The sequence below is a fragment of the Rhinolophus ferrumequinum genome, chromosome 13 (genome assembly GCF_004115265.2).
Source record: "Rhinolophus ferrumequinum isolate MPI-CBG mRhiFer1 chromosome 13, mRhiFer1_v1.p, whole genome shotgun sequence".
NCBI classification, from domain to species: Eukaryota; Metazoa; Chordata; class Mammalia; order Chiroptera; family Rhinolophidae; genus Rhinolophus; species Rhinolophus ferrumequinum.
In genome coordinates, this window is record NC_046296.1 from 2,492,768 (window position 1) to 2,520,542 (window position 27,775).

General features: G+C 41.4%; 1 protein-coding gene across 1 annotated transcript; it reads right to left on the reverse strand.

Annotated features, from left to right (window-relative positions):
* Positions 1-660: 660 nt before the first annotated feature.
* On the reverse strand, positions 661-27,588 carry IL18RAP (interleukin 18 receptor accessory protein). The gene is given in 13 exon segments (XM_033124193.1): positions 661-1,082; positions 1,085-1,434; positions 2,145-2,318; positions 3,738-3,875; positions 4,943-5,094; positions 6,995-7,118; positions 8,728-8,793; positions 13,076-13,226; positions 20,422-20,599; positions 20,696-21,014; positions 21,419-21,588; positions 27,226-27,300; positions 27,518-27,588. Coding segments are annotated over 11 exon segments (1,788 nt in total). The 5' UTR covers positions 21,489-21,588; positions 27,226-27,300; positions 27,518-27,588; the 3' UTR covers positions 661-1,016.
* Positions 27,589-27,775: the final 187 nt, after the last annotated feature.

Below are 27,775 nucleotides of genomic sequence, written 5' to 3' on the forward strand. Positions count from 1 at the left end.
AGCAAATCACCCAATTATTTAGGAGGATTCCACTGAGATCGGTAGGTCAGGACACACATATAAGAAGTGTCAGCCTAATGGACAAATGGCTCAGAAGAAAGCTCTGTTAAAGCCCCGTTTTTATTCTCTTTTAACCAGTGGATAATTTCTCAGACTCTTACCTTGGCTGCTGACTCTTGCCACTGCCTTTCCAATTTGTGTGTAACTGTCAGTGTGTTCTTGTCTCCTCCTTGCCCTGATCATTTTGGCCTACTTGCAGTGGTCCACAGTAAGGCTGTGTACTGCATACCCTCACAAAGGCCAAGGGCACAAGGAGAAGCTGAAATTAACCCTACTCTGCTCCCCAGGCCTTATGTCCCAACACAGGGCTGCATCAGCCCACGGAAGGGGCTCCTGCCTCTAGTTCATCTGCCCACAAGGGGTACTTCCCACAAGGACACAGTAAAGACTAATTGTGACCCCCTCTGCTGCTTATCTCCTGGTCTCTGTCTTTCCTACTTGCTTTCTGTGCTCCAGAGTTAATGGGTGAACATGAAGTAAGCATTGTTTTCTTTACAGAGAAGTTTTTGGCAAAGTTCAAATCAGTCGTTCCTAATAATATTTATTTTATTGCAAATATATGTGTGTGTGTGTGTGTGTGTATATATACATATGTGTGTGTGTGTGTGTGTGTATATATATATATATATAATATACATATATAATACCTAGTAGACATAACAGTCCATAGACACAAAAATGGCCAGATCTACTGCTTCTGCTCAGACAACTAGGAAAATCTTAGGGGTCCTATGTGCTGAATGTGTGCTAGTATCTGGAGAATTCACTCTCCCTCTGTCCAGTCCAAGAAATTAGAGACTCTAACCACAGCTTCAGTGTCATGCCAGTGCCTGTCAAGCTTGCTCAGACCTGGCAGGACACCCTCCATTTTATATTAGCCCGATCCATGCTGTGTGCTTTGTCCATCACCCTCCCTACTCACGAGGGACTGGAGGGGAGGTGGTTCAGGGCTCATTTCACCATTCCCTGAGCTGGGAGCTCCTCCCAGTGGTTTCTGTTTTACAGAGTCCTTTCCAGTGAAAGAAATTCTTGGTATAATTCTGAGATGGCTCCACGTGAATCCTTTAGAGTTTTTCACAGGCATGTGATAGCGCATTTGAGTCCAGAACCTGGAATTGGAAGGCACTGATTTTAAGCCTCTCCAAGTGATGGTGGGCAAAACCCGGAGAGCCTTTTTCACAAGATGAGATAGAGACTCTGGCTCTTGGAAGGGACAGAACTTAATTAAAATGAGTTTCAATGTTTGATCATTCAGGGTAAGATTCACTGCTGCTTGTAGTTCAAAGACGCTAGGTCCGTTGACATAGTTGGGGCTCAAGATAAATATTCCTCTTCTACTTTTCTTAATAATGCTCACAATGTCTTCTGCATACACTGGAAATAAAGAATCGTATTAATTACAAGTGTTATTATTAAACCTTGAGTCCCAATAACCCTGAATCCCCCAGATCTACCCAGAAGGTTCCTTGCGATGGACACGCTTACAAGAGAACATGGCTGACTATATCATGTTTGCTATGTCAACTCTATTGACAATTGAAGACAGACGCTAGTGTCTAGTGATTCAATTTTACATTCCTCCCCTGTCCTGTCTCCTCAAATCGTTGGTTCCTCTAGGAGCAAAGCTTGTTGGAACAAGGTAGGCTGGGATGACAAAGGGCCATGGGGTGTTCCAGGCTCATGGGTGGGGTATCTGAGGCAGAGGAGGTCAGTGGGACAGGATAAGGCAAGCACATCTGATGGGAGATCAGTGCTGATCCAGTGCTGAGATTTGTACCCCAGAAAGCAGGGGGACCACCTGTAAGAACGACGGACAACTTCCTGCTGAGGAGCCAAGAAAGATACCTTTGTTCTGGAAGGCCTCCCTGGGGCCCGATATTATCTTTTCCTCTGAAGGTGGATTTTTTTGGATGATGGAGCATGTCTGTGCAACACATGTTTTTCTTGTTGCCCAAGATGTTCTAAGCTCAGGAGACCTTCCAGAAGATGTATATCCCAATAGAAAGAGTGACAGGAAAACTTAAGAGCACTTGTATTTAGCTATCCCTCTTGTTCTGTCTTTTCTCTTGGCATGTAGGACTTACCTCCTCCTGGGGCCATATCTCTTTCAAGCAAACACAAGGTGTATCCATATTTGTTTTCCAAAACTTCAGGAAATAGATTCAGGGCTAAGGTTTCCTCACTCATAGATGAACCAACCTCACTCTCAAAAGAGCTCCATTTTGCATATGAGATGAAGGCGTCGAATTCCTTTTTATCTGAAGAAGAGGAGCAATAATAAGTGTAAGCCATTTACATGATGTTACTATCATGGTATACCTACATATGCTCGAACCATATGGTAAACGGGTAAGAATTAACATTTGGGGTCCTTATTGAATTAGTTAAAAAATGAAAGAAAAGCAGCAGCTGAGTCCATTTCAAAACCTCACTGATAAGTGGTAGTAACTGCCCAGAATAGAATTCTAATTTCTGAAGCACACCTGCAGTTTCTCTGAGGTCACGTCAATCAGCTGGGGCCTTCCGTGATTAAATCACATGTACTTGGTGGTTCCTCCGAGCTTTCTTTGCATCTGTGCTGTTGCTGTCTCATTAGTTACACATCAAAGAAAAGTGTGTGCTCCATCAAAGCATGATCACACCCAGTGAGCAAAGCACTGCTAAGCCTTGCACCTTGCACATTACACAGCTGGTGGCACACATACCTCTACTTGAATACCCACATGTGAAATGAATCAACGAAAACTCCCCAGCAGGCTGCTTTTGGGGTTGCATGAGATACCATATATGAAGAGCTTGGTGTCTGCCTCACGGTGATCCAAGATAAACAGCTATTCCCCTTCCTTTCTAAAATTGCAAACATTCTAACGTTACGGAACTCCAGGACTAGAGAAACACAGAAGCAGCTCTTCTAAAGAAGCAAACATTAGTAAATGGTATCATCCTGTCTCATGGGGAAATGGACAGACACTTCATTAATAGTATAGAACTTGAACCTTACAGAACTTCAAGCTTTTGGGGACATTTCCACCATCTTCAAGCTCCTCATTTTACAGGTGAGGCTGATCGACGTAATAGTTAATGGGGGCTCTGATCCAAATTGCCTGGGTCTAAGTCCCAAGATATAATAATGCCCAGCAGTTCAATTTGGGGCACGTGACTTTATGTCTCTTCCTGGCTTGTAGGATGGCTGTGACAATGAAAATTGCTAATACACATAACTGGCATGTACTCGATACAAGCGAAATGCTAATTGCTGGCTTATACTGTGTGTTCACTATGTGTTAGGTGATTTTCTAAAAACTTAATCTCTGTTAACCCAATGGGCTCTCACAGCCTTCATGGTGATTACAACCCTGTTTTACAGAAGGGGAAACTAAGGTATGAAGATGTTAAGTCATTTGTCACATTGCTTTAGGTTTGTTAGCAGCGAGATTATTTTCAAGTCCAGCGTGTCTGACAATAGCATCATCAGCAAGAGTCCTGGTAACGGGAATGAAAAGAAATTGTTTCTTCACATGCTCCCAGCCCTCCCAGGTGTGAAACACCAGACCGAGTGGAAGTGTCAAAGCCTGAGGGGCATGACGTATATCCATCAAGGAACATATGTTTCTGGAGCTCCTCCCTCTAAGTCAGCTCTGAGAGGAAAAGTCAGAAGCAAGTTGGGGTCACCTTACCCCCAAGCGTCTCATCCTTCCTCTGGTAGGTTCGGTACAGCAGCACTATTTCAATCCAGTATATGTAGAGCAGAGCACCTGCCATGAGCATTCCTGCCAGGGTCGTGACGGTGCCAAGTAGGATGTACAGGAACACCACTGGGGAAAGCATGGCAGCCATGAGCAAAGGCAGAGACAGCATTCCTAGGACAAGGCCACACTCAGGCCAACCAGTGCCTTTCCTGGCGCTATTTTATCAACACCACTGCTACTGGAAGCATTTCTCTTGAATCTAGAAATGTCTTAAAGCACATCTTGAGGGAACTATCATACAATGAACTCGGGAGAACCTGGGGGAAAGGGCAGTTCCTGATCGGGGTGGCCTGGGAAACTGACCATAGCCATTTTTATGTCTTTTCCCTATAAACCTCCACACAACACATTTGCATCCCTCTCATCGTATATTGTAAATTATTATCATGTATTATTATCATCGTCCTTACTGAAGTCTATGTCTGGCTCACTTTTGCAACCTCTGTGGCCCCTAATACGTGGGACACACCTATATGGAGAATTCATTAGGGACCAGGCACAAATTTTGTCTTCTTTGAACCTCATAGGCATTCAAAACCTGCTGTCCTAGAATCATCTATTAATTGAATGAATAAATGAAATCAACATCTCCGAGCATCGTCTTAAGAAAAAATAAAAGCTATTCCCTACCAGGAATATCTATTCCAGCTATACAAAGCTATGATCTGTGGTATACACGTATCACCCTGAACACTGAGCAAAACTACTTTTTCTTGCCTCCACTCTCCATTATGTCCTCTGGATTCAGAAGCCAGGAAAGTAAAACAGGAAAGGGAGCTAGGTTGTAGCACAATACCTACCACATAGAGCGTGCCCTGTAGGTATTGATAGAATGAATGAATGAATGAATGAATGAATGAATGAATGAATGAATGATAGGCTTTTCCAACACAGACCCATGCACAGAGTATTAGTTAAGAGGACCAGCTCTGGATCATTGATACAAAACTTGCCAGGTAGTTGTGTGGTCTTGGCTAAGGTATTCAATGAGTTAACACAGCAAAGCGCTTGGCACATTGTCTCACATAGTAAATACTTAACTGCTATCATCATCATCACTAGCATTTAGGAAAATTCCTCTCCCCTCAAATAAAAGCAGTTGCATGCCTCCTGCAGCAAACTGCCAGGCTCACCTCCTTTCTTTTCTTTCAGTTGGATGGACTGGGTCGTGTTCCCGATGGAGTTTTGGGCGAAGCAAATGAACGTCTTGCGGAGGTCTCTCTGAGTGACTTCTTTTAAGAGGACAACATGCTCGATGATTTCATCTTCGAAGGTGGATTGAACACTAGGAAAGGAGGGAAAACATCTCACCCATTCAGTAGAGAAACTGTCATCTATTTGCAGTGGTCGGAGCTCATAGAAGCAGCCAACAGTTTGGCTTTCAGAAGAGTCATAGGATCGAATAATATAAGGAGATGCCAGGAGGATATAAGATGGTCAGGGGGGCTCTTATTGATTGATTTGTTTATTTATTTATTTATTTTTTAATTATTGAATCTGCTAAGCATCATTCTGACACTGAAATTTAATTTACTTGAGGGCCTCAACTGACCTTTCTTGCTCTAAGAAAGCCCCCTGAGAACAGATGATAACATTAAGAATAATCTTAAAAACTACTACCTTCTAATGAGGGTTTACTGTGTATCAGGCAGTCTTCTGGGCACTAAATGAGGAGTATCAGATATCCTCCTTGCCTCATAGGAACCCCACATGGAAACAGTATATTGGTCCTAACTTGGCCAGCAATGCAGACCAGGCACAGAAGGTGGGTGACAGTCCAAGGTCACACCACTGAGAAGTGGCAACCGGATTCCTGGGCCTGCACCATTCTGCCCCATGCAGGAAGCGTGCGTCTTAGCATTTATTCACAATGTGGATTCTCTAAAGTTGTCAATGTCCAGCCTGTCTTCATGTTAAGGAATATTGTTTAGGTAAATGATGTTTTAGTCCGTGTTGCTTGGAGCCTATAATACCAACCCTTGATCACAGAATGTTTCTTACCTGCCAGAGACTATGATAAGCATATAACCTCTACTGTATCCGCTCCTTACAAGGACCTTGCAAGGTGGATTATAGATGGTGTGATGGAGGTTCTCAGCGTTTAAGGGTCACACAGGATGTGTGAAGTCAGAACACATCCTCTTTGTGGGCTACTTTGAACTTTGAGGCAACATCAGCTTAATAGGGGACCGACCCAATGACTTCCCTTGTCATGACGGTCTTGCTAAATTTTATTACCATTCGCCAGAATCTGTCCTTTATTATTTGTAGTGTTGTATATTTTTAAAATATTACATTTGTTTATTGAAATGCTTTATAAATCAGAAAGAAGTGCTTAATCCATGGACTATTATTTTGGAACAGATCTTGGAAAAACAAGGGACTGTATCTTTTAGCGACATGCCTGGCAGATAGGATTCAAGTCCTTAACCCTTCAGGAACTGGAGTCCAGCTTTGTGAGGGGTTGGATAGCTCCTAATGGCTAGGGTTTTCCTTTTTCTTGAGGCAAATTGTCTTCCCAGTAAATTCTGGCTACTAATTGAGTTCTGTGCTCCAGAAAGAAACAACCTAAGTCTAGTTTCTCATAAAACATAATAGCTGCCAAGTCCTTCAAGACTGATATCCCACATGAGTCCCCTTTCCCAGGTGGCATTGCTTCAGCTATTCCTCACTTCACATTTTTTTTTTTTTTTTTGGTCAGACTCCTTATTCTTATGCCATTTCCTCATTTCATATATCCTGGACTGTTAATGACTCCAAATATTTGGATACACTGAACAGACGGCACTGGGGGGAAATGGAGAGATAGGGAGGGAAGGGAGGGTAACCATCTGTCCCGTTTGATGGACAGGCTACTTCTATTTAAGCAGCCTGGGCTGGTGTGTCTCTCTGCTTGTCAGCTTGATGTTTAAAGCAGTCACATCAAACCGTTGCTACAAATTAAGCTTTAAAATAACTTAAATATTTCGTTCTATGGCCCTGTCAGAAACTGCATTTAGCTCCCATGTTTAAAATTAACATGAACTGTGTGTTTCTGTACTTTTATTTTCGCCACTAGTCGGTGCTTGTGGCCACTCCATTAACTGTGTGTTGATTCAGCTCTGTGTGTACATTTTGAAGGTTTCCAAAGGTAAAAGCATTCACTGTAGGATGCAAAGAATATTGCCTGCTAGTTTCCTTCTTACCTCCTCCCCTCCGAGGTTAGGATTTCCAACTGCTGGTTAGAATCTTTGCTGTACCATCTTAACACAGGTTTAAAGTCCTTTTGGAAGCCAAATCGTGCTGTGCAGTGAAGAGTGAAAGGCTTTCCTGGAAATGAAGAGGCCGCAGAAAATAGGAAGGAAGGCAGTAAGAACACTTTGTGCTATGTAGGAGAAACACTCCACCTGAAGACTGGTCCTTGGTGCAGTTAGGTTTGCAGGTAGAACAGGTGTGCCAGAAATAACCAAACATCCACCTGTCTCTCATTCAGAAACAAATGAAACCAGGTATGTTTGTTTCTAATGGGCAATTAGAATTCAAACCGTGACTATACGATCTTAAAATACAGCATAGGGAATATAGTCAGTAATACTGTAATAACTATGTACGAAGTCAGATGGGTACTAGACTTAACAGGGTGATCACTTCATAAGGTATATAAATGTCTAATCAGTATGCTGTACACCTGAAACTAATATAATATTGTATATCAACTGTAATTAACAAATAAAACTGCAATTAAAAATAAAAAGTTAAAATAAAAATAAATTTAAAAGATTGGCGTGGTCATAGCTCTGAGATGGTTTGAGAACAGATACCAGGAAATTTAGAAGTGTCAGTGACCAGCCTGGTCTTCTAACGCTGCTGTTGAAGTACAAGGTGTGTCAATAAAGAACATTTTTTAAACCAATACTTGCATAGTAAATAAAAATCACGAGGTTACTGTAGCATATAGCTTAAGGAAGACATTTTTTAGATATTCAGCTGAATTTTGAATAGTGCTGTACAGATGGGCATGCATCTTATCACACTACCACCCTCTTTCTCCTCATTTTCTCTGTAACGGATATCCAGATGCACGCTCTGCCTCAAACTCAGTATTTTAACCATGAAACGGTTAGGGGCTACATTTGAAAACTCATTTTTGCACCTGAATAATGTCCTCTCCTCCAGCCATACTTTAAAATTCACTGATACTATTTGTAACTTGTTATTTTCTAATTAATTATTATTGTTCTTCTTTCCTTCCTTTCTTGTGATATTTCTCGTCTTTTCATTTTTATAATGAGGATATACTGATACCGCCACCTAGCGGTCTTTTACCATAATATCTATTTTTACATTTCTTTCTACAAATATATGTATTTTCACATTTAAAAGAACTTATTTTATTGAAACAACCAGTACTTGGTTTTAAATAGACCAGGTATTATTTAGCTGTTTGGGAAGATGACAAAATGAAAGTTGACAAAACGAAAGAGTACCATAGGAAAGTCACATTGCCCCACTACCCAAAGAAGACACTACTTTGGAAAACAAATTATTCGCCTAAAATTATCTGGAAGACCAGACCAAACATCATATTTTTAAAGGTCAATGATACTCAAGTTGAATTGACCCAATATGTGTAAACCACCTGTTTCCGGGGTAAGGAAGAATCTAAAATCTATTGATCATGCACCAGCCACCTAACATACATTATCCTACAATGTCACCTCATGAGGTCACTTTTCTATTTTGCCTGTTTACAGATTTACAAACTGAGGCTTAGAAAGATTAAGTGACTGTGTGAGGTCCTCATACCAGTCAGTGGCTGAGTCAAGATTCACACCTAATTCTATCTGACTTGACATCGAGTACTCTTTCTCCTTCTATCACACTTAGAGCTGCTCCCAGAGTGCAGTGTCAAACAAGGGTGATAATGCCGCCACCTTACCCAGTTCTACTTCCAGTGTGTCCACGATGGGTTCCAGAATGTCTGGTTTGAGACGAGTATCTTTCACTAAAATATAAAGATAAAAATAGTTATTTGCATTGGGAAATCTGAAAGCCTGCCTGCTGAAGATGTGTGCATGATCACACGTTGGTCTGAATGTTCTGATGCTCTCGCTGCAAATTTTGTTTATACTCCATAAGGTTAGAAATGCAGGTTTCTATGTGAAAAGCATGCCTTCAGAAATGACTGTTACATCAGGTTGTGGGTACTAGCAAAACGTTCGTCCTTAAATTCGTATCTGCCTGGCTCACCCATGGCAGACTTGAGCCCTCATTCTCATCTTCTCCTACAAGATTGCTTATTGGTGCCATCTGGCTGAGTAATCCAACAGCAAGGAGAACCCACCTGAGAAAATCCGCCAGATTGGAGTCTACCCCCTCCATTCTTAAAGTCGTGGTTTGTTTCAAAATAAAAGTCAGTCCCATCGTTCATTCATCACCTATTTCTCAGCTTCCTGCCACAAACTTTCAAATGTGCCTCCATTGTCACACTTCCTCTGGAAGATGTTCCATCCCCTGATAAAGGAAAATTCATCACCTTTGCTCTGGCACCCTCTCTTATTTCTCAGGGACCTCCTGCCCTCAATTATACCATCTCTCTCCTGTATCTTTAAGTCTTCTCTCTCTCTCTCTCTCTCTCTCTCTCTCTCTCTCTCTCTCTCTCTCTCTCTCTCTCTCTCTCTCTTTCTCCCTTGCTCTCTCCCTTTCCCATTAGCATATATCCGTGCTCATTCTCTCCATTTAAAAAAAAAGAACAAAACCCCTCTACCTCACATCCCTGCCTTACTCATTCTCCTTCCTTCCCAGCCAAATTCTTGAAAGAGTGCTATTTGCTCATTTCCTCCACTCCCTCACCTCCCATGGAGTCTGATTTCTACCCCCATCACTCCACCACAACTGCTTTGGCTAAAGTCACCAGTGATCTCTGTGCACCTCAATCCACTGGGCACAACTGAGTTTTTCATCAGCTTTACTTCTCAGCAGCATTGGCCACACCCAGTTTGGAATCCTCTCTTCTTTTGGGTCCATGTTTCTAAATTCTCCTGCTCCCCTCCACCATCTCTACTCACTTCTCTATGTGCTTGTGGGCTCCTCCCCTCTGTGCCTCTTGTGAATGTCAGATCTCTTCCTGGTTCTCTCCTAGTGGTCTTGCATTCTCTCCCTGGGCGGTGCAGTTTACTTTCTAGGTAACTTCCCTACAGAAGGTCTTGGTCCTCGAAATGATCTCTTTACCTCATCATCAATTTCACTTCCTTTACTGCTCTCCTCCCCACCCTTCCTCTTGATGACACCCCCTTGATGATATAAATAATGACGTCCACCTCCCCAGATCCAATAATTAACAATAATAATTGTTCTCAGGCCTCCCCATTAGAGGCAGAGCATCACTCCTCCTCCTTGAGACACTTGAGTCACTATGCCCTGCAACAGCTCCCTTTGTTCCCACACCCCGATTGAAAGTCCTTTGGGGATCCTCCTCTTCGTCACCTGTCCAAGTGGTGGCATGGTCCAGGCCTCAGTTCTGGGCTCTCTTATTTCTATGCTCACTCGCTAGGTGATGTCACTCTGGCCTTTTGCTTCAGATACATATCGTGTTGGTCACCCTCTCCTTCACGTCACCGGCCCCAACATCTTCAGACCAGTTTACCCAAAACCCTACGTGTCATCGTGACGTGGATGACTAAAAGTCCTTTCATGCCTAATACCTCATTTCTTCCTCAGACCTTCTTTTTCAGCTTTTTCTGTCTCATTAAATGGGGCCACCATTTACCAGGCCAGAAAACTTATCCAGGCCAGAAAACTAAAACATCCTTGATTTCCCTCTTTTTTTTTTTTTTTTTTTGTCTTCCAGATAAAATTCATCATCGTGTGCTGTTTATGCACAAATTAAGCCGTTTCTCATCACCCCTGCTAAGTCTATTCAGAAAGCAACCCGAGACAACCTTTAAGAGCATGAATCAAACCTGCTGGTCTCCCACCTGTGCCCCGCATCGGCCCTTGTGGGTGCTATCTTGTGCTATGCTATCTTCTCTCAGTATCTTACAGGAAGTCCACCTAGTCGCCCAACTTAACACCTAGCTCTCATCCTCAACCCCTCCTTTGTCCTGATCTTCATTCCCACTTTCCACATCCTTTCAGATGTACCTCCTAATTATGTCTTGAGTCCATCCACTTCTCTCCACCCCACTGTGGCCTCCCAGGTCTGGCCACTGTCAGCAATTGCCTGTTTGACCACAGCACCGTCCTATTTCTTCTCCCTGCCTCCATTCTTGCTCCCTAAAATACATCTCCTATACAGTAGGCAGAGTGGCCTGCCTATTTCAAATACAAATCTCCTGATGACACTCTTCTGCATAGAACCCTCAATGGCTCCCCATTGTTTCTTGGATGAAGTCCAAATTTACGGGAACAGTGTGATCTCAGTCCTGCATCCGGACACTCCCCGTCAACTGACCTTCTTTTTCCTCACTGACTGCATGACCAAGCTCTTTCTCATCCTCCAGATGTTAACTATGCTGCTCCCTCTGCCTGGAATGGCATATTTCCCTCCTTCATTGGGCAAATTTATTGTTACCCCTCAGTTCTCACCGGGATGCGCTGTGCCCAGGTTTGGGCTTGGTGGGCCCCTCTGCTTCTCCTCTCTACTCATCACATTGTATCCTGATAACCTGTTCCCTCTCTGTCTGTCCCACAAAGTAGTAAGTTCTGAGAGACAAGAGGAAGTGCCCTGGTCCTTATTCTTCTATCCTTAGCCCCAAGCCCAGTGCCTGACACATATTGGATATCCCAGAAAGATTTGTGTGAGAATGCACAAATGAAAGAATGGAAGAGTAAAAGAAAAAGACAGGAATAACGACAGAGAAGGCTTAATTGATTGAAAGAGATGCAACACATGTGGCAAGGAGTCCTCTGGGAGAGAGAAGAGCAGATCCTGCCACTGAAAGTTTGATGGGCCAAGTTGTCATGCCTGAGTTAAAAAGCAATCACACATCACTTGGAGGGGACAAGTGGTGCAAGAGGGGTAGTTGCATTGTAACTTCTTATCCAAGGAACAATCTAATATAAATTTAAAATACTGAGATCTAAAGTAGTGGAGAGTGTAAGGGACAGGAAGCAAGCAGGAGTGTTTGAGTTGGCTTCAGTGGTTTGTATCTTGCAATAAAAGAAGAGGAGGTAAAATTGATTAATATATTCCTAAGAGCTAAATCAACCATTCTGTAGCTGTTTAATACACAGAATGAATGACTGACTCTGTTATGTTTTGACATAGGCCATGCTTAAATTATTACATTATCCATGCTGACACTTGTAAATTTAGTAAGAAAGACCCAAAGGAAAGACTGGGCCAAAAATAGAGAAGTCACGGAAGAATAAACCCAATAGACCAATAAACATATAACAAAATATTCAACTTCATTAGTATTCAGGAAAATGTAAATTGCTATTAAAAAAAGAGACCCCACTTGACACCAATCAAAATTTCTGAAGACATCAAATACTATTTCGGAATAATAAGAAACTGTTCATTGCTGATGGGTGTGTAAATTGGATGCTACCTTAGAATAATATCATATGTTTATAACATAAATCACATTTTATAACCTAAAACAATATTCTATTTTATTGATGGATACATACACATGTAGAAAAAGCATAAAAACATAAATGCAAAGGATATAAACTATAAGATTGAACTGTATCGAGGAAGGGAGGGCGCAGGAAGCGATGACGGGATAAGCCTCAAATTATATCTGCAGTGTTTTGTTTCTTTAAAGAAAAAGTGAGATTTTAAGCATGTAGAGAAATGGTAACAGTATTAAAGTTGGTGACAGCTACATGGGTATCACTTATTTCTGTGTGTGAATTATGAATACTATTTTTTAATTTCCTACAAAAACAAATGAGACGTCAATGCATGGCAACCCAACTTGTGATAACCTGAATACCGTGTTGCCTCGAAAATAAGACCTAACTGTAAAATGATTTTTCAGGATGACATCCCCTGAACATAAGCCTTAATGCATCTTTTGGAGCAAAAATTAATATAAGACCCGGTCTTATTTTCAGGGAAACACGGTAGGATTCAGAACTAGGGCTTCCTCGGAGAATAGAATCTAGGTTAATGGAAAACCTGATGTTTGCCAATTTTCAAGGCTTTCCATGACTACAGTGTATGATTATCTGGTTTTTTTCCCAAAAAGGAAAGAAATTACTAAGCCACAGAAAGGTAACTATAATTGCGTAATTGAGGTTCAAACCTCAAATCTTGAAAGCAAAATCTCACTTACCAATGGTTCTCACTTTAACAACAGCTCTGACTGTCCATGAACTTGAATTATCCGACTGAGTATAATCACAGACGTACGTGCCCTGGTGAAAGTCATAGATTTCACCCAGTTGCATTCGGTTGCTCCTTTCTTCAGAGAGTAGTCTTCCATTCTAATCCAAGAGACAAGAAAATTATGTAACTTTCTTTAACCAGAGAGTTGTTATTAATAATTATTGCACAAATAAAAAAAACTTAATGAATTTGAAGCAGGGGAGGGGACAATCGGTTTGAGACATCAGAAAAATACCACCATGCCATGGGAAGATTCTGTTCAAAAATCTTATTTGTAAAATTATTTTTTAAAAAGAGAGGCATTTTCAAATACAGTTATATTATGTGTGGAGATCAGGGTACCAAATCTAATATGCCCCACCAAGAACTAGTTAACCCATCATTTCCCAACCCGCTGAGACTATTCTAGAAAACTCATCATGTTCTAAATAGCTGATACCTAAATGTATTTTTAAAATACATATATATTCATATTCCTGGAATCTACATAGGTTTTCTGTGTTTGGGGCTAATATAAAGTTTCCTCTTTAAATAAATTTAACTCTACTAAAAGAATAACATTTAAATTAAAAATATTAAGTAAATAACTAAACAGGTGTACATAAATATGACAAAGAATGACTGATCACTGAAAAACAATTACTTAACTCATAGTTGACCCAAAGTCAAGTGTGAACTAAAATACAATTATGAACATTTCTGGACTTAGAATCTATCAGTGACACCGCTTTGCGTTTAAGATAAACTTTAAACTTCTTCACAGACTTGCCATCCATTCCCAGACTTATTTCCTGTTACTGCCGTCCCACGTGCCACTCCCTAAACAACCACCTTCTTTCTCAGTCCATACACTTGCACATGTCTTCCTCCACTTTTCTCCAGGGGACAGGCTGCTGCTCAGAGGTGCCTCCAGAGGTGCCTCTCATGGAGACAAGATATCGGTCACTTCATGCTCCCAGAGTAGTGAGCACACATCTCCGCCATTGCCTGTAGGTCTTTTACAGTAATTATGGGTTTCAGGATCTCCTTCTCTGTAGTGGTTGAGAGCGACTTTTGTGCTGAGACATATAGCTGGCCCTGGACACACTGGGAGGAATGAACACAGATCCCTTCCCGCAGTGAGCTCTCAGTCTGAGAATGCAGGCCCTGAGTGCTAAGCCAGAGAATGATGCTCTCAACTCATATGAAGTGGGGTGCCCACTCCAGTCTATTCAGAGCCTTAAAGAATATGTAGGAATAAGTCAACTGAGTGTAAGTGCCATTTTAGGAACACTTGAAGCAAAGCATGTATGTAGGAAATAAGGCCGAGGTGAAAGGGCTGGAGCATGTGCTTGTGTTTGATCTTGGTCTCCAGTCTTTAGCAGGCAGGCCGGCAATAGTAAGCTCCTGGTAAGTGGTGAGTGAATGAATGCATGTGTAATTGAAAGAAAGGTTTTGAAGCCTAAGAGTCACATGGTCAGACTTTTTTTTTTTTTTTTAATGGCAACTAAGTGGAGAAGCTCTTGTGAATTTAAGCAAAGACTATTCATACTCTCTTTTGTATCACTAGGAACTGGGACATAGTAGGGGCTCAATAAATATTTGTTGAATGACTGAGTATCACTGCGACAAGCAACTTGTAGCCCCTAAGCTCCATGGGACACATAGCCTTCCAACGTCCCACTAAGAGTACCAGGAGGACATCTCTTACCGCCGCAGTTAAAAGGAAAGAATAAACAACAAAAATAACAAAACACTAAGAGCCTGTTATCCACGTAAATGACAAAGTCCTTTCTCATATATTATCGCATATGATTGTATGAAGGATTCTATGACTTGGGTTGCATAGATTCTCTGTCTTCCATTTTACAGATGAGAAAACTGAGCTTCTGGCAGTTGTGTTTGGTTCCATATCACCGAGTGAGTTAAGTGAGAGAACTAAAAAGTAATCTAAGTTTTTCTGATTTTGAGTTTCAGGTTCCGATTGAGGAATTTCCCTTCCACTTTGTCTGCTGACTGGTAGACTCAGGGATTCCCCTACTCCAAGTCTCTGGTGTGGTTCTTGTGGCTCAAGAAGGAATTTCCAGTCAGTAGTGAGAAGCCCAAGTGGTGGGGAGGATTGGGGGGGTGGTCAAAACTGGGGCAGCTGCAGGTAGGTAGGTAAATAAGGCCACGAGGTGGGACAGACAAGGTTAATTACCTACCAGCTGATCTCAAGGACTAAGAACCAAGGTTCAAAGCATGGGGTAAAAGTCAAAGACAAAACTCTAGAGAGCACAGTAATAACTTACAAAGAGCAGAAACTGGAGTGGAGGTGGGTTTAAGTCACATGAGAAGGTAATAGGGAGAGAATACAGAGTTGGAACTAAGACCTCAGCTGAGCCCCAGGGAAGATGGGTGATAAAGTAGACCTGATTTTATTTTTTTCCCCCATAAAAAGATCCGTATGGTTCAGGATGTATTATTAAGACTTTATGAGATGGAACTAAAAGGAAACATCAAAGAAAAGAGATTATTAAGAAGCAGTTTGTGTGAAGAATGATTGGAAACCCATTCTAATAATACAATCACAAGTGATTCTAATAGGAAATAAAGGTGCTAATGGGCCTACACAGGGAATTCTTTGTTTTGTTCAGACATGAAACAATCACGAACAAAAATGTGGAAGGAGGAATCTCTCAGTGTGAACTTGTACAAATAGTGTCAGTAAATCCTAGAGAGAACCGAGGCATGAAAAAAAAAGAAGTTGAGGACACCAAAAAGGGACTTTTAAAGATATGTGTGAAGCAAGAAGAACACAGAAACATACTCTACCAGGAGTAATGATTACAATATCATACGCTAATATCATGAAGCTTTTGTACTACCGGGAAATACCACCACTGCAGAGAGCAGAAAGCACATTGTGTTCTTCAGTGGGATTGGAGCTCCCTGGAACTGGGCAACACTGGAGAGCTCCTACCTGGGCTTTTCCTACCGAGTCTGGGAAGACTCCAGCATCTGTATCTCAAGCCCTGTCCTCCCTGATGGATTTGATATTTTCATGTCAGTTTTAATGATTCATTGTCACCTCTGCACATGTCACCTCTCCTCTTCCCTAACTGAATTAGCTGTTACTTTCTCCAACTTGGTAAATGCTGTGAATGTATTTTGAGCCACAAAGACCCAAAGTGTGATAGCCATCTCTTTCACACACCCCCATTAAAGCGTTTGATTGTTTATTTTGTTCCTTGAAAATATCAGTAACATCCACCGTCTTCTTTCATTTCCCACTGCTAGGTCCCTGGATCAAGACTCACAATTGTAAAGTTCAACCACAGCAACTGGGACCCAATAATCACACCACGTAACCAACCTGCAGCCTCTGTTCCCAGCTCTCACGCGAACCACACGACCATACTGCTCCGCTGACCACTAATGGACTGTACCCTGTACGTTTCTTTTTTCCGTTGCCTATGTTGCACGTTCCTGAGAAGAGCAGCTGCGCAGTCTCTTGTTCTAATCATCAACTGCCAACGTTCTACTTACATATGAATTTTGTACTATTTATTTTTAATAGGAAAAAAGTAAATTATGGAAACTATAGACTGATGAGCTAGGTGTCAATACCTAGCCAAAGTCTTGAATGAATTATTAAACAGATGGCTTATGAACCCTAAAAAATGAAAAGGTGTTGAATATCAGCCAGCTTGCATTGACTAACAGCAAATCATGGCTGTCTTCTTGTTCCCTTCCATGACAAAATGATTAGATCAAAGGCTCGGAGGAATACAGTAGATGCACTATATCTTCACTATAGCGAGTCATTTGGAAAACACTTTCATGATCTTCTAGTTAAATACAACGGATATATTATATGTGGGCTGAGTGACTCAGGCTTTGGCTGACTTTTTTACTTAATAGAGCAGCAACCCACCAAAGTTATGGGTTGATTAATGGACCATATGTAACTAGAAGGTCAACCTAGGGTCAACAACTGAGAACTGTCCTCAGTGCCAGGCTGTTCAGTGTTTTTACGACGTGCTTCAGTGAAGACATATCATGTGTGTATGTCATCTACAAGTCTCCTATATGTAGAAGTGATGGCTAATATGTTAGATTTCAAAATCAGAATTCCAACCGCTTGACACGTAGAATAATGAGCTGGAACCAACAAATTATAGTTTAATAGGAATGAATATAATCATAAACATGGGTTAAAAATTCTACTCTATTAGCACAAAATTGTTGGCCTGATTGCAGTTCTTATGAAAAAGATCTATCTGCCAACTTAGAGTGAATCAACCATATAATGAGCTGTCCCAAAGCTAATACAAGCATAGACTGCAATGATATACTTTCAGAACAAAGAAGACAATAGTTTCTCTGTTCTCAATATTGATTAGACAACATGTGGATTACAGCCTTGAGCAGATATTAGGAAGTTGTCCAGGGGTGTGCGTTCTAAGATTTAACCATGAGAACAATCAAATGGGGCCAATGTATCAACCTTGGAAAAATCAAATCTAAATGATCTTTACTTCTTCCCTATTTGGAGTCACATTGATGTTTGGGCTAACCAATCTCATCATTCTCACCAGTTCTCCATGTCACTATGCTCATAGAATGCCAACTAGTGCCAGTTACTACGAGAACTAGGCCAAAAGGAAATGAGAAGGAGAAGTGGCAGGCCTATGTGCGAAAATTCCGTGGAACACAGGGCTCAGAAACGGCGTGGCAGCTACTTTGTAGTGAGCGAATGTGGTATAGGAGTGAGATTGTCTTAAACCACCAATGGAAAAGTTACTCATGGCACATGTCTTACTGACAGGAGTTCATGAAGAGGGTTTGCCATTGACCTTTGTTACAATGTTTCCCACGTCAAATGTTTTCTTAGCTAAAGAACGTAAAATGCCCTCTCATTAAATGTGGTTATCATTTACTTAAGATGAAGTCTCTTTATGCCAAGACTATTTTTCATATTTTTAGAAATTAGGAAAATACAGAGAAAATATTATTAGAATAAATAATAGATGATTCACTTTAATTCCAAATTCTCAGTCATTAAATATTTCAATTAAGAGTCTCCAAGCCTTGGAGCTGAGCTGCTGTGGGTGGCCGGTGAGCTCAGTTGGTTAGAGCACAGTGCTCATAACACCCAGGTCACTGGTTCGATTCCCTCATGGACCAGTGGGCTGCACCTTCCACAACTGGATTGAAAACAATGACTTGACTTGGAGTTGAGCTGCGCCCTCCACTAGATTGAAAAAAACAATGACTTGCCTTGGAACTGATGAATGCTGGAAAAACACACTGTTCCACAATAAATTTTTTTTAATTTAAAAAAGTAGAATCTCCAAGCCTAAATTTTTGACATGTCTATTAAAATTATTTTGGAAACCTTTAGAGACTCCAGCCCATAGATTTACTTCAGTTGGCTATTCTATACTTCTGACAGATACATTCCCGGTAAGCAGTTTCATCTGAATTCACTAACACCAGGTTTTCATCTTTTCTGTTCTGAGATGTCTTAGGTATGACCCACCTACCACCTGAGTACCTGTTGTTTAGCAAGAAAGGAAAAAAAGGACTGGGTACTATTTCCTGGCTGATGTCTTCACTTTTAGTAGTACACTGCTTGCATGAGGTCTGTGAGTTTCCAGGTTACGGCATGCGTGTATGTTTGTGCGTGTGTGTGTGTGTGCGTACATGCACACACACACATGCAAGTCATGCAACACACCCTGAACCATGACCTCTTCAAACCTGCGTCAGAAAGTACAATTTTAATGATAGCCATCATGTGCCTGCGTTTAGGACAGGCGCCTATTCACCATTAAACACATCTTGACATTTGCAGTCAAGGCTCCAGAGAAGTGACATAAAGCTTCCTTTTGTAAATGTCATACAACTTTAGGGTTTAGCCTACAAGAGCAATATGTGCAGTAACTTGGCAACTACTTTGTGGCCTGTGCTTATCTGAAATTGAAAATAAGTTTTAGTTTCAGGGATACCATCATTGATAATTCAAATGCGTTTTCATTTGAAATAACTGGGGACAAGCGTGCTTTACGGGGCTAGAAACAGCCTACCTTGACATGTGTTATCCCAAATTCCAAGTACTTTTGAACCTAGCGAAGTTTTGTTGTTAAGAGAGAACTGAAAATAATGAACAGAACCATTGACTTTTCTTACCAACCTCATTTTAGAGGTTATGAAATTAATGTATTTCTTAAATTAGGATGTTATTGAAACCAGCATATTTTCAGTGTCACTTTAAAATACAAATGTGAGATCTTAAGCGCATCGCTCATCATCCCTGTACACTTGTTTCTACAGTGGACGTAATAACAGCTGTCCACTTACTGTTGCCAAGTCTCAAGAGAATAAAGTGAGAAAATGTCTCTTCACACCACAGTCATAGTACCCTCGCCAGTCTCTAATTGTTGAGTCTTGGGGTGCATACAGCCCCCAGATAAACAAGGGCTGCCTTCTTGAATTCAATCAGTGGCCATTTAAAATGATTTTTTGTTTATATTAACAAACAGATATATTTTGAAGTCAAGTGTCAAGTTTCTTATACTTTTTTAAGGCAAAGTACTAGACTTTAAATAATTATTGCAAGTGTAGGAAGCAATTTAAATTTTATTCCTTGACTCCACCGTCCAAGGGTCAAAGGACATAAGATTACGTTGAAAGAGATGCTTACACAGCATTTGTATATCTGTTAGCATTTGGTATGATTATAAAACCCGAAAATGTGAAGTGTTTTTATTATGTTTATTCACATGTGCTTCATACCTCAAAATCATTGTGAAACTTGTCTTTTCCTGGCCCCTGTTCCCCTTTTTTTTCTTAACATTGCACTCCCTCTTCAAGGTCTCAGGGCCACCCTGTGTTTGCCTTAACTGTTCTTCCAGATGTGTCTGCTTAGGAAAGTATTCTAGTCTCCTATTTCTTTGAAAACCCTTCAAGTCTTACTTGCTGGGTGCTCCCTTCCCCTGAGGAATGCCCATTGCTTTCCACGGGCAGTAAAAATGGACTAATCCAGCCTTCTGCATTAGCAGATGTTGTAAGTTTATGACATCGCACATGTGATACACTTGAATTTTAGACATTTTCCTGACACTATCAAAAGGATGGTTTTAATAATTAGAATATCAGGTCCTGTGGCTGCCTAGGGGAAAGACCATTTTAGAAAGCCAGGTCTTCTCCATAAGCACAAGGTCAACCTCTAGACCTCAGATCCTCAAACTCACATTTCTATAAAGTACAAACGGAGAGGTTACCATAAAAACCATAGTCTTATATCAATTGTGGAAAAGTCATTCTTACCTGGTACCAGGTCACCTCTGGGCTCTGTACGTCACTTTGGCAGTCGAGACTGGGGCAATAAATATCGCCAAGGCTACCAAGAAGAAGGTATTTCTTATGTGGGCACACATGGGATGTGTTTGTCTTGGGCTTAACTTCTAAGACCATCTTAATGCAACAGGCCTCATCCTGGGGCCTCCTAGGAGAGTTGACAAGGTCTTATGAACATAGATATTATATCCAGAAAATATGGGGTTTAGGAATGTTTTCAGGTAGGAATGCATTGGGGACGTACCTAATCCTGGGTCTACAAATATACGACCCAGCACTGTTCATCTCCACGGTCAAAAAATGTAGGGTGCTCTGGTCCAGAATGATGTGAGAATAGTTTTGAGTAATCTCCCTTAATGCATCTCCATTTTGAGGTTGTAGGTACCACTGAACGTCAGATGGGTCCTTACTACCACTGCAGGGCAGGTGTTCAGGACCTTGGGTTGGTGAGTGTTGATTTCTGTCGTAGAAATGGGATTTCTCTGGCTCTGCTAAATCACAAAATAAGACAAATTCCTCACTTCTCTCAGAATATGTCCAAAGAAGTTTTTTGGTGAAGCAATCTGAAAAACCCAACAAACAAAGCAACGCAGAAACACATTAGAAGATGAAACTCTAACTTATATTTACAGAGTAGTTGTGTGTCTTTCCTCTTCACTGTTCCCATTTTGCAAGGGAAAAAAAAGTTCAGGTTCTAACTCCCTCCCAGTGTCACCAGCAGCAACAGTTATTTCCTGTTAAAAATGGCCGAACCACCCTTCCTTCCCCTTCAGCTGTGCCCCTCATCGATGCTTGCTATCAGCTGAAAACTGTTCACCCCGATAATTTCTCCTCCTACACTCACCTTAACAGTAGGAAGGAAATGTGCTGTATTAATAGGTCATGTAGCTGATATGTCAGATTATCTGGTACTTTAAATTTTGACCACAAGACTCACAGTGTTAACATGAAACGCGAAAACCCCTACCTGAAGTATTAAATCCTTGAATTCTCTCTCCTGCAACAAGCCAAAGAAATATCCATCCCAAATAAAGCATTGTTCTCCCTGGGTCCTGTCATTACTTCAGTAAATTTGTTCTGTTGCCAGAGTAGAGTACATCACGATTCAGGGCCCCACGCTGAGGATCCTCTTCATTTCTGTAAATCAAAAAATGGGAAATGAAGAAATTGGAACTTGTGATCAAACTGCAAGTCACACAGGAAGCTTTGAAAGGGCAGGTCCTCCGAAATGAGTCCTCACAAGTCCACATTTGTATGGTATTTTCAGTGGCATAGCAGTCCCTTTGTGTGTGTCATTTCTTACACATCTGAAGGAGGGAGGACATTTCAATCTCATGCTATCACTTGGATCTCTACACCACACAGTGTCTCCTTTTGACTCCTTTTCTTTACAGAATTCTTTTTTTTTTTTAATGTTCTACCTAGTACATATATTTCCATGAGTAACTTGGAAAGAATTAAGTGAAAGTTTTCCAGGAAAATAAAAAAGACCCAAGATGAATGAAAATGTCAGGTTCTTCACATTTAGGAAAGCTAGTGGTATAGCTCATATGAATAATTAATACATTTTGAGACTGTCTGCACGTTACTAATTTGTAATAAGAGTTACAAAATAGAGATTGCTTCACTCTCTGTGCCTCAAATAAAAAAAGGGACAGTTCTTGCTGGCTGGCATTACTGTCAATACTCTGAAATATAAAAGGGGGTGCATGTAACCTCAAGAGAGAGAATCAGAGCCTGGGCTGTGTTCCTGGGGGTCTTGTCCCTCTTGCTGATAAGGTAGTCATTAGAGTTTTCAAACCATTTACAAGAGACGAGATAGGGACCCTGGGAGGGTGTCCTAGTCCATGCGGGCTGCCATAACAGAATACCGAAGGCTGGATGGTTTATAAACAACAGAAATTTATTTTCCCCAGTTCTCACAGAGGCTGAGAAGTCCAAGATAAAGGCACCAGCGTGATCATGTTCTGGTGAAGGCCCTCTACCTGGTTCAAAGCCAGTGCCCTCTCTCTGTGTCTTCACTGGGTGGAAAGTGTTAGAGATCTATCTGGACTCGCTATTAGAATACTCTCAGGCCACCCAGGAAGGCTCCACCCTTATTACCCAAGCACCTCCCGAAGGCCCCCTCCTAATTCTATCACTAGGGGTATCATCTTTGAGGGTTAGGATTGAACATATGAATTTGGAGAGGGAGTGAGCAAACATTCGTACCATAGCAGTAGGTAATATTTGATTTTCATTTTAATTTTGTTTTTAGAAGCAAATAAAAGTAATTTTCCTACAGAACAGTTTAGTCTGTGCCTCTGAGAGTTCTGAACTATTATCACTAATCTAAAAAAAAAAAAACCTGTGTATTATTCTTGGGGTTATAGGAATAAGGTAATTTAACCCTTTAACTTTAGCTAAAATTTTCACCTAAAACACTCCAATGCTGTTTTAGGTTCTTTCGGGGGGGGGAAGGGGGCAAAATAAATGGTACAGCTCCTGTACTCAAGGTTCTGATACAGTGTGGAAAACAATCTCAAAGAAAAAATATTATTCTAATACTTATTAAAACAGCAAGGAAGACTTTGTTTGAGGCTATTGAAATAGGAGAGAAAGATCAAGCTCAATTCAGAATACAACAAAGACAGGTGAGGATTTATAGCCAAGGAGCAGGGTGAGGGGATCAGGAGATGGAAAATTACTAAGAGCAACATCAAGGACAGGGGACTTCTTATTAAATGACTCTAACAGGATTCTTTCTGAAGGCAGGTCAAGGGCTTCGATATCAAGGATGATCAAATATCAAGGACGGGAGAATCACTCAGCAGAAGTCTTTGCTAAGGCTTTGCTGGGCAGAACGAAAACAGGACTGGGGCTAACGTCAAAGCCTGGTTGACAAGAGTCTTCAGAGGGGCCTAACTAAAACTTGGTCAAGGAGAGTCTTTGTCAACATGAACATACAAAGAAACAATTCCAGGAACAATAAATAAAGAAACAAATGCAGTGATAACAGAAAAGAAAAAATAAAGAAAGAAGAAAAGGAAAGAAGGAAGGAGGGAAGAAAAGAAGGAAGGAAGGAAGGAAGGAAGGGAGGGAGGAAGGGAGAAAGGAGGGAAGGAAGAAAAAATAAGTTACACTAAATATCATATGGCCACTCTGAAAGTTGCCTTTAAAAGTCTTCTCCCCACAACATCTGTGTTTCTTAGGGAGCTCACAAAACCAGTGTCGCTCTCTGCACATCTAACCAGCCATGCAAGTTCCTTTCCTCACTCCTCCCTGTGCTTATTGGTCATTCCTTCAACCATTCCCTCCACCCATGACTTTCCCAGAATATTTCTTTCCAGGTGTGTCCATCTTGTCTCATGAAGAAATACTTGGCTCTCTGCAACTTATAGTAGTCTTCATTTTCAACCAGTTCCCAACACACACACACACACACACACACACACACACACACACACTCACACACCATGTCTCCAACATCTTCAGGTGCAGGAAGAGGGAGTAACTTTAATATTTATAAATGAGTTATCAATAATTAATGTTTCTCTAGCAGAAACACTGAGCTTAAGGTGTCTTTGGGGATCCAGTTGGAGCGTTCCAAAAGCAGCAGGGTGGGACTCAGAGAGGGACCTGGGTCAGCAGCATAGGTGGGTGTTCAGGCCAGAGAAGTCTGTCAGCTGCGAGGAAAGGGCAGATAGACTTCCTTGAGGAACACCAGAAAGGTGGGTCAGGGCCAAGGGAACATTGCAAAGGATAAACCCAAAAGGAAGAAAAGATACAGAACACAGAGACCACCCTGAGACTAAGCACAGAAAAAGTTTGGAGCTACAGAGGAATCGGGCACAAAAATATTGAAAAGTGTCCACTAGGTTTGGCCTCCAATGGTCAGATCAGCATGCACAGCGGGGATGAGAAGATGGAAAGCTGTGCAGTGATGAGGGAGTAAGGGAAGGAGTCTGGGGAGTGGGGACAAGTCACGCCTGCCACACGCTACACTGTGCAGGGTAGTCAGGGTGGTGTTTGTTCATTTGTTGAGGGAAGGAGAGTTTTGACATAATTCCACTGTGAGGGGAATGAGTCAGCAGGGTAGCAGGTCAAACAGAGTGAGGAGTGGGTTCATGGACTGTTTTCTCTGAGGTTTCCACCCTGCAACCCTGCAAACCATAGAGAGGTTATCTTGGACAGGAGGCAAGCAGAGCCACACAGTGTGGGAAGGTCTATCCAGACCAGTTTGCCCAGGTCGGAGCTGGAAGTGCAGGATGTTTCCTGCTGCTGAGTGCTCAGTGAAGAAGGGACACAGTGAGATAGATGGCAGAGAGCTTTGAAGAGTGCCAGGGCAGAGACTAGCATCACTGTGTTATTTATCCCCATTGGTGACAACTGGTGACTCTTCCTTATGAGGCCTGTAGTCAAGGAATGAGGTAGATTAAAGTAACTGCCTTCCAAGATTTGGTCTGCCCCCTTGCCTTTCTTTCCTTTGCCCACAAAGCCCCTGAGTGAACAGTCTTCAATCCCTGGAGGCATCTTCCTAAAATGCGAGCCTGAGGATGTCATTCCCATGCCCATGAGATAAAAAATCGATTCCTAAACACCATGTGTAAAGCCCTGTGTGACCTGATTTGGCTCCTTTATGTCTTATCTTGGATATGTCCCCCAGAGAGAACTTCCCTGATCACCCGCATAATGAAACCCATCCGTCTCTCCTGACCACTGCACTAGCCAGCAACTCCGCTGATATCACTTTGTCTTAGCACACATTACTGTCTGAAAATGTCTTGTTTTGAAAACTCCTCTCCCACTAGAATCGAAGCTCATACCAGTAGGAACTGACTCTCTTTTTCAGACTTCATGATTTCTCCAAGAATAGTGCCTGGCTAACAAGAAGGGCTCAGCGATTCCTTGTTTATAATTTATGCACACCCACGTATAATTGTTGTTTCAGATACTGTGTTCTCCTGTTAGATTGGGAGCTCCTTAAGAGTAGGGATGCTGTTTCAGAAATCTTATCTCCAAATCCCAGGACCAACTTTCATGCATAAATCACCATCACTTCTGTTGTTCAAATAAATGAAAACACTTCAGGAGGAGTCAGAACAAATGCATAACAATCTAGGTTTAACCATTAACTTGCTGTGTGACTCCAGTTAAGACACCTAGCCTCTCTCTTCAGTTTTCTTATCTGACAAAATAAATATTTGAGTGTATCAGTATCAGTAGTTCCTCTACATTAGAGGTAGGGGATCAGAACTTCTGGGGATTTAGCTGGGAAATCTGTATTTTTTTTAAGCTCCCTGACTTGGAAACCATGGGAGTTGCATGATTGCTAAAATCATCTCAGTTCTAACATTCCGTGATTCCATGGTTGAATGTCTGAGACTATAGTAAATTGGTTACCATGGCACCCAGCAGTCTTCAGCCCTCAGGAATACCCATCCCACCCTTGAGGGGACAGGTGCTCTCTCTAAGATGCACTCACCTGCTTGCCTAGGACCTCAGGCAGTCTGGGGCTGTTTCCAGATGACAATTTTGTCTCTGAGACAGTGTTTCTTAAATTATCTTGATTATAAGAATCACCTGGAACACTTGTTTGAAACGCAGATTTCTGGGCTCTCCAAATTCTATTGAATCAGATTCTGAAGGAGGACATGGAATCTACATTATAAACAAGTGTCAGTGTGATCGCTATGATCCAAGAAGCACCCTTGGGAAGAATGCTTGTCCTCAGGGACAAGAATAGAGCTTAGGGAGGTGGGTCCATGCTGAGTTGTAGTAGCTGTTGCCAGCACTGTTGGCAACTAACCAACCCAGGAACAAGTCCATTCTGGAAACTCCATTTATGTGGGATAACACAACTGATGTTGATTGTCAACATCTACCTCTTTAAGACCATTTAATGTCTATGCAGTGCCTTTTATTCCACCATCACTAAAATGCTTCCGTGAATCGTAAGGAATTGCACAAAGTGCAGAGTCTATTGATTATCGAGCACTGGGCACCTGAATGCAAACCAGGCTGCAGACTCTCTGTTCAGGAAGTAAAGTGATGGACAAATGGCACTGAATATTGTGGGCCCCTGGTCTCTCACATACGTTCTGTTAATACTCTGGAAGATGACTATTGTCCTCTTGTTTTACTGACGGACAATCAAAGCTCATGTCGCTTGAAATAGTGGCCCCCACTAGTAATACTAATCACACATCTGGTAAGTATTAGGAGGGTAGTTTATGCACAAATGTAGAGGGTCTCAATGAATCTGATTTTCCCATCTCCACATGCTGTTGCCTCACAGAAAGAGACAAGAGCCCAACAGGGTGGCTTCAAGTATCTGAAGGGTCTCTCCTCCAAAATCTTTTTCATTTTCAGAACCACATTTCTTTCATCAGAGATTGAGTATCACCCATATCAGTTAGTCAAGGCTGCAGCTTCAACTATCATTGGTTGATAACGATTTTTCACTGACCAAAGCTTTGGATGGGAAAAGGTAAAAAAAGAGAAGAAAATACTGGGGGAGGCAGGTGTCAAAGTTAGCAACCATCGTGAGTCCCTCTACTCTTCACTTTTCCCACAAAATGCTCAAAGCACTGTAAATAGGTTTATTTTATAAACACCAGTTTTTTTGTAAAGTGAAGCCTCAAGATATACAGAGATATAAATTTTGCTAGTTAAATAGCACATCCATCATTACAAAATATTTTATGAAAAGGAATGGTGTTAGCAATTCATTTCTCAGCTTACCTTTTGTGGTTAGGAAATCTAGTGGGGAAAAAAAAAGTACTATTGTCTTACCTTCATTTCCTGTTCTTAAGACATAAAAAAGAGGAAGGAACTTCAAGTCTTTTCAGTGACTGCCGGCTTTTCCATCTGAAAAAAAACATATGAGAATATCCATTTTCAAAGAGTTCTACTGTACCTCTTCCTAGCCAGAGAAATAACTGGAGAAGACCCAATAGCCATTTAACTCTCACAAGTTTAGAAATAATGGGTTACACCTGGAGAAAAAAGAAAAGCTGTCGGATTTTACAAGTGACCACTGGTATTGTCAAATCTACGGTCTTACAGAGGAAAATCAAATAACTACCTCTATCAGTAGATGGAAATGCCTTGAAGACGAAGCATCTAAAACCTTTTGGCCAACCCCTCAACAGATAAGGTTTGTGGTTAGGTTTAGTTGAAAAGTGAGTAAGCCTATTTCCTTTACAGGAATTTCCTGTAAAGACTATTAGCACTTAATTGCTCAATTATGGGTTGTTGTTTTTTTCTTTTTCACCTCCTAAAACTAACCCCTGAAAGTATAACCTTGAAGATATAAGCTAAACCTTTTCTTGTGTTTAATTTT